Source organism: Hippocampus zosterae, chromosome 18, assembly GCF_025434085.1.
Source record: "Hippocampus zosterae strain Florida chromosome 18, ASM2543408v3, whole genome shotgun sequence".
NCBI classification, from domain to species: domain Eukaryota; kingdom Metazoa; phylum Chordata; class Actinopteri; order Syngnathiformes; family Syngnathidae; genus Hippocampus; species Hippocampus zosterae.
Genome location: NC_067468.1, coordinates 12,653,809 through 12,664,277, shown reverse-complemented (window position 1 = coordinate 12,664,277; position 10,469 = coordinate 12,653,809). Strand labels below are relative to the sequence as shown.

The window sequence follows — 10,469 nt, the reverse complement described above, 5'->3', positions numbered from 1 at the left end:
CTTTTATTCTTTAACAAAGAAATGCCATCACAATTCCAAACCTCAAGTTTCTTTTTCAGTGAAACACATGTAAAATCACAAGATGTTTGCCAAGGAAAGTGGGTATATCCTCTCCAAATCCTGAAAATTACTGCATATAACTGCATAATTTATACTGTTTGTATTCACGAGTGTGTATGAATAATAATAATAATAATAATAATACAATGTACAGTCATTCGTTTTTTCCATAACTACACATTTTACCATTTTTTTGTGGAGGATGTATATTGAATGATTATGAAATTAGCATTTTTAATATAGGTCTAATTATGTCACAAAAATCTGGCACGATTAAAAAAGAAGCACCCTCAATCGACAGTCAATTCGAAGTAGTGTGCGTGTGTGGCGCATGCGCGTTTGATATAGAGCGCATCGTAATGCAGGGGCACGCAAGGGGGCGTAACAAACACGCGCATGCGCAACAGCGTTGACAGCGGGTTGCTCGGGGCTTGTGTTTACAGCTCGGACGGATGCTGTTTGGCTTGTGACGAAATTGGTGTACGACAATGTCGCACCAAACGTCATATGAGAGCATATAGCTGCGGTGATTTAAAGGTAGGAGAACTTCAACGCGCTGAAGCGCTTATGAATGTTGACTGCTTCTTCGTTGGGGGGAACAATTGTCAGTGTGAAGTGTGAGCAGCATAGCATGCTAGCTTGACAGCAGGCTGTTGTATAGTGGCCTGCATCCAGGATTTTCCTCCTCCCTGCCTACATACGCGGCAATGCATATCTGCAACAACCTCGCGTGGCAACTATTACCTTGACAAACGTTTAGCTTGGCAGTCAACGACCTTGGCCGCTGTTTAAATGGGCAGGCTCCCGTGTCGCTGTGACGCCTAACCCTTGGCAGTCAGGTTGACGCTAACTACAAGTTCAGAGTTGGATCAATTCATCAAAACAAACTCTTCATGCGACGGCGTTTGTGTTTGGAATACATTTCAGATCGTGGTGGTGTTTGCGTGCACCACTAAGGGTAGTAGGTTTGCTCGTGTCCGGATTAAGTTGGGTGCCAGAAAGCCAATTAAATGTCCAGGCTAGCAGTATAATGTATGCTAACAAGGCGTGACGTCCATCAAATCCAATGCCTGAACCCACATGGCCTGATTGTTTTGTTTTGCTCCCATTGAGAAATGAATCTTGGTGTGATGGATGATGCTTTTCTTCGTGCACTTTCAGATCACTGCTGATAAATCCTTGAGCAAGATTTTCTTGCCTTTTCTGGGTTTTGATTTGGGGTGTGGCGTTTATTTATTCAAGTTAGGGCGATAATAAGATGTAGGGCATTGTTGAATCATTCAGCATTGGTCAGGGATTAGGGCCAAATGAGTGTGACAAATAATCTAATTGCAACACCCCACCTTTATATTGCAGTTGCAATTTAATATGCAATTGTTTTTTTTCAAGGTCCTCTTCCAATCTGTTTCTTAACATATAAACCATATACTACCCTATATTACAATACATCATTTCATATTCGTTATACGCTAGGGCTCCCACAAACGATTATTTTGCTCGTTGACTAATCAACAATACAATACAATATATGCTGATTTATATAGCGCTTTCACAACAGCGGCAGCTGTAACAAAGCGCTTAACAAAACAGTTAAGATAAAGTAAAATAATAAAAACAACACGTAACATAAAACACGGACAGTCGTGCAGTCCTAACCACTTTTCTGTCACACGCTTTGATGTTTGAAGCAGTTTGAGATGAAAGAGGAGAGAATCAAAGTGTCCTTTAACCAGTGGATCAAAGACGTCATAGTCGCAATGAGTTGACTATCGAATCAAGAGAGCAGCAGTATCTTGTGTTGTAATCTCTTCATGTGTAGAAAATCAAAATGAACGAGTAAATAAAAAAATCTGCAAAAATGTGTTAGAAAAATTTAAGATATTAAGAGCTAAGATCAGATGATTCAGTCGGCTGGCCTGGATTTAAATTGTATTTTTCCTGAAATTCTGACTTCATTTTGGGGAATATTTTGACATTATTCCCATAATTATAATTCTCATCTCTTCTATGATTCCAAGATATACACCAGCCAAGTTTTTAAATACGACATACATATGTGAAAATTCAGGTTGACACTGGCTTGTTCTATTTTGCCATTGTCATGGCTTTATAATGTATTCAAAAATGTTTTAACAATATGATGTAGCGCACTTGTACACTGCGACAAATTACAGCCACGTGAATACGCATTATGTGAAAGGAATACCCCACAGCATTACATAACATCACAGCCAGTGTGAAGTGCAGCATCTTGAACTGTGCTGATTGACAGCTTGGAATTGCTTCGCTCACATGAGCAAGTGTCCTTCAAAACAGTTTCCGGCTGCGTTAATATTGTCACCCTGAGCGGCTCGACTTGATTTCCTAATCCAAAGAAACCTCAGATGTGTCCATTGTCTGATATTTGCCGGCAGCAGTTCAAATTAGTGACGGGAATGGCAGTTCTTTTGAGTGGTACACAATGCTTTCTTCCTTTGGACAAAAGATTGCGCTGCCCTTTTCTTTTATGTGCTGCTTGTGCGCTGCTCCCAGTGTCTCACTTATTTTCGGTCACTATTATCCTTTTCTTATCTGTGCATTGTTCACAGCTGAGAGGGTTCAGCCGGCCGCCACGGACAGCCCCGTTCAGCTGCCACAAAACAAAAAAAGTGGACGCTCCCTCACGAGTCGGCAAGTCCCCCGTTTTGACCAAGCAGGAGAGCTTTTTCCACATGAGACATACCTGTAACTGATCTCCATACTCTTTTTGTGACACCCTTACGTCAACATTGGAACAGCATCTTTCTTAACCGTCGCACACAGAAAAAAATAAAATTAAAAAAATGTTCATTTGTAACTTTTTCATTGAACTCTTTTGTAATTTAGACATTCAAAACAATCACGACCTCTGAAGCAGCAAGGATCAACTTCACATTGTGTGTGCTTTATTTCAGTGCCCCGGGATCCGAACACTTGCAAGTAGTTCCAGGTTGTAAATTGCTTTACTGCCGTTAAGCGAGCGTGCAGCTTGGCACGCGCGGCGGAGCGTTGATCCTGATGCTCATGCTAGGCAGACCCCCCCTGAGTGTGACAAGGCCTTCTTTGTGGCCGTGTCAGAGCCGCCAGTTCATGTCGGGTAGCCTCTCTGTGTGCTCGGTGCCGTTCTTTTTATCTTTACAATTCCGCTGATCCTTTGCCGAGATGGTGCTCTTTTGGGGGGGGGGGGGGGGGGAAACAAACAGTTGTTTTATTCCCAATTTTGGCTCCAAAAAGCATAAACAGATTTTTTTTTAATAGGCAAGCAGTCTGTTGAAGCCAACCTGTGTTGCGTGATAATTGCAACATGAGTTTGTTTGTATATTCCTCCCTCGGACATTCAGCAGCTCATCAGCCTGCCGTGCATGTTTGTTTTTTTTTGGAATGCGGGAGGAAACCGCGAGTACCCGGGGAAAACCCATGCAGACCCGGGGAGAATATGCAAACTCCACACAGAGCTGGAATTGAACCTGGTACCTCAGCACTTTGAGGTCGATGTGCTAACCACTTTTAATTCTGTCCTTTTTTTTTCTTTTTCCAGGTGATTTTTGCACAGCATCTCCCACCGCTTCTTCTTTCCTCCTCCTCCTCTTCGCGTCTTCCATTCATGAGCAGAGTGGCTGAGCGTAAGAGCGACTGCCATGGATGACAAGGGCTTGGTGGGGAAGATTAGCGTGTCGTCAGACTCGGTGTCCACTCTTAACAGTGAGGACTTTGTCCTGGTGTCCCGGCTGGGGGACGAGACGCCCTCGTCCACTAATAATGGTAGTGATGACGAAAAGACGGGATTGAAGGTAAGGACGGTGAGTCTCGGGTGTGGATGCATCAGGGTGCGAGGGACGGCTCGCTTTTATTTTATTTTATTCACTTAAAGGGGATCTATTATGGAAAATGTACTTTTGAATTGCTTTCGGACTAAATGTTGGTTCTTTGGATTGCCTGCCCAATTATTATGTGTAAACTTAAAGAACCAATCGGCCTATTTGTGAAAATATATTTTAAAAAATGCATCATTTTATCTCCCTTAAATTGTTTATTGAGGACCAGTTCGGAACTTGATGATCCTCATACTCATTGTCTTTTTCCATCTTGATCATTTGCAAAAATCACAAATCAGAAGTTGCAATTGATTTTTATTTCTCACTCCTTTTCCACATTGGCTTTTTACACACTAACCATCAAGCTTAACCATTTGGAGTTTCACTTCTTCTTTTCTTACCCTTTATGTTACCTGTGTCTGGATTAAGAAAACCCTGGCATGCTTTTTCAAACGTTGGGCCTCATTCCGTTAAGTTGGTTATTGTTGAGCAGGGGTCTCCAACGTGGTGCCCGCGAGCACCAGGTAGCCCGTGAGGACCACACCAGTAGCCCGCCAGTGCTAGGATTGTGATTTGCTCGTAGAAATTTTGATTTAAAAATGCAAACATGGGCAGCATTATAGATTCTATAGCCACCTATTTAGCTATCTAACTAGCTAGCTACAGTATATATCTAGCTAGCTAATGTTCTAATATTATTAAATGTAATTTGTACAAATGTTATTTCAGACGCGTATCAATTTGGTAGCCCTTCACACAATCAGGACACATGAAGTAGCTCTCACTCTCAAAAAGTTTGGTGACCCCTGTTGTTGAGAATGCTTTTGATTCGGCGGAATTCTGTCGTCAAGCGATGGAGGAAAACTGGAGTGGAATGATTTCACTGTAACCGGCGCAGGTACTGTGAATTCTGTCTCAGCTTGTTTGCTGTCATGACATTGTGCTCCAGCCACATTGGGGAGTGTCAATACTAATCCATTGATTAATCACTGACCAATGGATGGGTGGACGGATGGATTTCAGGCACTATTTGAGGCATATTTTCCCTAATTTCTTGGGTGGTATCTTTGGCATTTGAATAGTCGCTCTCCTGTTTCCATGAAATGTCTTTTGAGATCACTGGCATGTGTGATTGACAGTCACAAAGAAAGAAGGGAACAACGTGGAGCGAGGAGGGAGTCAAAGGTGACTCTATTCATCCTGTGCATCTCGGAATTAATGACATTAGCATGTGCTACAATGGTCGACGATGCTGTATGCGTCATAGCACAGCGTGGCCGACTGCTGGCCGGCCAATTTTGTGCAGCTGCTCCTGCTTTGGACTCATTCTTTGTTATTTTTGTTTCTGTATGTTGCAAGGGTGTGTCGTGTCACAAAGAGAGGGGAGGACTTTGCGAGGGAGGAACTGCAGTCAGGCAGGCACCATCTTGTGTGTGTCCCAAAGGGGTTCAGGTTACCACTTCGTCTCCTGTCCCACCCCTTTCCTCACTCAGTGAAGGCATTTTTGACGTTCATTACGTCGACAGTGATTTCATTGACTTAATCACATTTCCCCTTGGTCACCATTTCCTGCCCGGGACCACTTTTCAACATTTCCAAAAGTGTTTAATGGTGAGATACCAGAAGATGGCGCCACGACAACATGAACGGTGTGTAGACTCGACAAGCCACCGAGAGCCAACATAAGACCGGCATAAAAGTCGGCATTCTTTTTGACACAGCCAGAGAGGTATTAATTGATTAAACGATGTATTTATTCACATGGTGGTAGTTTGCACTTTTATACTTTATTGGCAATATTCTGGTCACCTTGTTTAGCTATATGGGAGGGACGACATTTTAGAAATATCTTAAGCATGGTTCTGGTTCACTTGAATAACACTGGTAAATTTGTCTCGCTTATGCTATTCTCATGAATCTCACCCCCCCCCCACTCCAAGAAAAAAAAAAAAGGATTTAGATGAAAGTGGTGCACATTGTTCGGAACGAAGCGTTTTGTGAGAACGTGGATAAAGCTGCAAATCACAAAAATAGCAAAGGGAAAAAAATAACATTCTTGTGTGTTCTTACTGCTTTTAAGCTCGGTGTACTCAAACTGACCAAGCATCATACCAAACGCAATATGTCTACTGACCATTGCAAGTCTCCTTCCCCCATGCCAGAAGACAGATCTTGGATAGGCAATATGGCTCAATATCTTCTCGTCATTATTGCTGTGGTAAATGACTGATACGACGTGTAACGACATTAATACAAACACTCAGTTCCTCTGTCTGAGTCCGGCAACAGCGCACTCTTTTCATTGTCTCCTAATTGGATATTATGCCGTTTTACATCACACCCGCGGTCGGTTCCGCAGTCGGATTTGCCATTGTAAATGATGATATTTATCATTGTCTACTAGGCCATTTTCTGAGCAGATCAGAGAGGGGGGAAAAATCTCTCAGCAGGTTACTCAGGGTGATAGTTCAAAGAGAATCCATTTTTTGTTGACTGTAGTATTTGAAGGGATTCAGTCAAATTGAGTCAATTGTCACCTTTCATTTCAAAGCCCAAAGTTTTTTGTTGTGGTGTACAATGGGTTAAGGTGGTGATTTGACTGTCCATCATTTATGACAGCTCGGATGAAAACCCTTCATTCACTTCTTCATCCCGACATCATGATTTGGTTTTTCACCTGCGCCGTCTCTTGTACTGTCCATCACGTCAGAGAGGAATCGGTGTGTCTAAACTTGTTGTCTGTTATGCAGGTGATTTCAGAGGAAGGGGTCAGCTTTAAGGTCAGTCTCTTTGAGTCTTTGCTCTCTTCCTCCTCCTCTTTGTAGTCTTTGTATCTCTCTCTCTCTCTCTCTCTCTCTCTCTCTCTCTCTCTCTCTCTCTCTGTAACGTGATTCAGTGGTGACTGTCCGTGATTTGTGCTCTCTTGTTCATTTGCTGGCTGTTGAGTGAGCCCACAAGTTGGTCACTGTGTTGATTTAGCTCTCATGGTGATAGCATTAGAAAGAAGTATTCATATGTAGTGTCGCCTGAACATTCACGCAAGTTTTTAGGACTGGCTTTCAATGCAATGTCATCAATATGCAACAGGCTTCTGATGTGCATTTGGAGGTTAGGAACCTGAGGTTAGAGCCTTATTACGCAGATGTGCAAATTCATTTGTAAAAAAAATTGTAACCTGGAAAAGTTGGCGTCTTCGTAAACAATGAACATTATAATATTTTATTAAGGGGTGCACATAAGTGGTGCACCGGTGCGCTCGAGCGCTGGGGATTGAATATTTTACCTTTTGTACACTAAGAATTAGTCAGTCCAGCCTCGATTTAAGTCATCGACCACAACAATTGCTTACGAAGGCTAACTTCAAAATAAAAGTAAAGTAACGCATTGATATCGATGTAATCTGACTTGTTTAGTGTGAAGTTGACCCTCATGACACTGTGGTGGTCCAATGCGAGCAGAAGAGCTAGCGGTGAGACGGTTCTGCGTGTGCTTGGTTTGATTCATTTATAGCCTTAAGATTAGAATATACTATATGTACTTTTACTTGTTTCATAAACAGTTAGCGTTGGCCGCACTCCACCATTTACACGACTTACATTTTTACTGACCTACTAATCACTAAAATGGTAAAAGATGTAAAAAAGAGGATGCTTGTCCACAGAGCAATCACTTGATGCACATTATGTCTTCCAAGAATAAGGTGAGAAACAGTGATACAAAAGGAGGATTTATTAATGCACCGAAGTTGCTCGCTTATCAGCACCATGTTGTGGTCAATCACATGTCGTAGAAAAATGTGATTTCGCAGGCTTTGCTTCAGTGATTTTTAATCAGTGTTTTTCGGTTTACTGACATCTGTTTGGCCCTAAATGTCTCCATTTGAATTCTGTGTGTTTGTGTGTGTGTGTTTTAAGATTGTGGGAAATGGCAGTGAGCAGCAACTCCAAAGGGAGCTAGAGGATGTCCTCATGGAACCGTCGTTGGGCGACGCCAGGTCGGGGCCCCTGGCGGGCGCCGGGGACCATGACCTCCTGCTCACCACGGCATCGCCCGTAGCACCAGGCACTGATCCCCTCAGTGCACCATCACCCAAGGTGGAGATGGTACTTCCTGTTCAGACAGCTCAGGAGAGCGAGCTGAATGAGCGGTCCTATCGGGGTGAGTGGTTATGCTTGGTAATTCTAAACGTTTAGCTGCAAGGAACTGAATTGGCTCATGTAAAACTTGAGGTGAAATTAATCATGTGTGTGTGTGTGCGTGCGTGTGCACGCGCATCATTAATGCAGGAGAACACTGACTGCACATTGCTCTGGATGAGAGAACCCGTACATTTTGACTGCTATGATTAATGCGTCGTGATAATTAAAATTTGAGATGGTCATACTGACTGAAAATGTAATCCTGTTTATCTCTAATCCATAAACTGTTGAATCCTTCTTGGAAATGATGGCCTTGATCACTTCTAGAAATAATTTTTTGACTGGATAAGAAAGTGGCTCATCGTGACATCAAATGATTGAGCAACCAAGCCTCAAATCATGGTCCAACATATGTGAGATGAAGGGCAGTGTGTCTTCACACAATGATGCCGAAATAAAAGCAGTCGGGGTTTGGCTTGAAGTAGCCGTATCCTAATATTTTCCACAATATTTCATAAAATAGTCATCGGCACAACCCGTCCCTGCTTGAAGCAAGAACACGCATGCAGGCTATCTCTAGTGGCGCGCAAGCTAATCTAACACTCCGTTTCACAAGGAGAGGACAGTAATATATTCTCCGGACAGACAAAGGAAGAATTTAACTTTTTAGAAAATGTGCCCAATGTTACATCTGGTGTAAAAATCACACACCATTTTATAAAAAGAACATCATGGTGGTGGTTGTGTGATCCGGGATCGCTCTATTGCTTCAGGACCTGGATGACAGGCTCTGATTAATGGAACATATTAACAGCATCTTTTTTTTTTATTCCAGTGCTTATGCAGTCACTTTATGCCACAGGAGGTGAAGAAAGGTCTACAATTGAAAGATCAAAGTAGAGCTCATGACGTGCTTCCTTCACAGGAGATGAATCGTCATCAGACGGCAGTCCTGGTAGTCCCATCCCAGATGAGGACAGTGTAGTCTTCAGTCAGCTGACATATCTCGGGTGCGCCTCGGTCAACGCTCCCCGCAGTGAAGTGGAGGCTCTCCGTATGATGGACATCCTGAGGGGGCAGTGTCAGCTCCCCTTGGACGTCACGTTGTGTGTGCCAGGCGTGTCTGAAGGCACTGTCAGGTAATTGGAGAATTTTTAGCCATGTCCTCCAAGCGATCCCGGAGGTTAATTCTACTCGATATGACTGCGAACAGTCAACCCTGATCAGGTTTGAATTGGTACAGTATTTGCAGCGTTTGCAATAGAAGTACTAAAGTCATTTATGGAGTAGGATTTGTTTACTCGTGTGACAAATTGCAACTCACTACATTCTTACTAAACTTGCACAAAACTGCAGCTTTTTTGGAAATTGAGACAGTTCGCAGTGGTACCCGTGATGAGCGTTGCTTCACATTCATTTTCACAGGCTTTTGGACCCCAACAACAGTACGGAGATCGCCAACTACCCGATCTATAAGATTCTGTTCTGCGTGCGCGGCCATGACGGCACGCCGGAGAGTGACTGCTTTGCGTTCACCGAGAGCCACTACAACGCCGAGATCTTCAGGATCCATGTGTTCCGTTGCCAAATCCAAGAGGCAGTAAGTTCTTTTTTTTTTCATTTCTTTTTCTCACATGAATAATATGATACCGTCGTTTCTCAACGAGTGGGAAAACCCTCTCAGCGACTCTGGCTCCTGATTAGCCAAGTCAAGGCTATTCAAAAATAATGTGAAAATGTTAGCACAGTTTTTCAGTGAATCACTGAAGAAAGAAGAGTTTAGATCCACAGATTGCGCCAAATCGAGTCTTGTGATGAGCAGAGTGGCTTTTTGGGCACACGAGGAGCGCGATCATGACACACCCATTTGTTTCCTGTGAAAGTGAGCAATGCGTACAGAAGTGGCTGCAGAAAATGGATCATAACAGTTATTATTCCAGGAGTAGACTCTGACACGATTGTTCAGCAGTGTTTTCTTCTGGGGAGCTCCGCAATGTACTTGATTTTTGCCATTTTACAGCATGTCTCTGTAATAACCAATTTTGTTTTCTTTTAAATGACAGTTTTGCACGACGTAAATTGTCACATTCGCCCATGTTACTTCTCTGATTGTAGATGCGCCTCCCACATCTGCAACTGCTTTAATGATGAAACCCTGGCCACTATTTGACCAAGTACCGGTACTTCATGCGCAATTTTAAAGCTTTCGAAATCGTTAAGACTGAGCAGGAATACCCCCAAATTTCTGTGTTCCCCTCACATTGCAGTCTATTTATATAAACACGGCCAATGTTGCTAGCAGCGCTCTGTTGACCTTGTCTTGAATTGCTGATCCCCTGCCCCCGACCCCGTAGCATGTCCCACAGGGGCCACGTCGGTGTTGGGAGCTTCCCCGGTGCAAAGGCGTTATGTCATGCACTCCGGGCTGTGTTGCAGT

General features: G+C 43.2%; 1 protein-coding gene across 4 annotated transcripts in view; it reads left to right on the top strand.

Moving 5' to 3' along the window:
* Positions 1-432: 432 nt before the first annotated feature.
* The window catches only part of LOC127591364 (rab GTPase-activating protein 1), a 41,086-nt gene continuing 31,049 nt past the window's right edge, over positions 433-10,469 (top strand). The window contains exons 1-6 of one of the 4 annotated variants that reach the window (XM_052051452.1): positions 433-597; positions 3,617-3,869; positions 6,644-6,673; positions 7,808-8,051; positions 8,958-9,171; positions 9,458-9,632. In XM_052051452.1, the coding sequence (XP_051907412.1) occupies positions 3,717-3,869; positions 6,644-6,673; positions 7,808-8,051; positions 8,958-9,171; positions 9,458-9,632 (816 nt within the window). In that variant the 5' untranslated portion in view covers positions 433-597; positions 3,617-3,716. Of the gene's footprint in view, positions 598-3,616; positions 3,879-6,643; positions 6,674-7,807; positions 8,052-8,957; positions 9,172-9,457; positions 9,633-10,469 lie in introns of all 4 variants that reach the window. The other 3 variants (XM_052051451.1, XM_052051455.1, XM_052051453.1) reach the window with 3 other exon arrangements.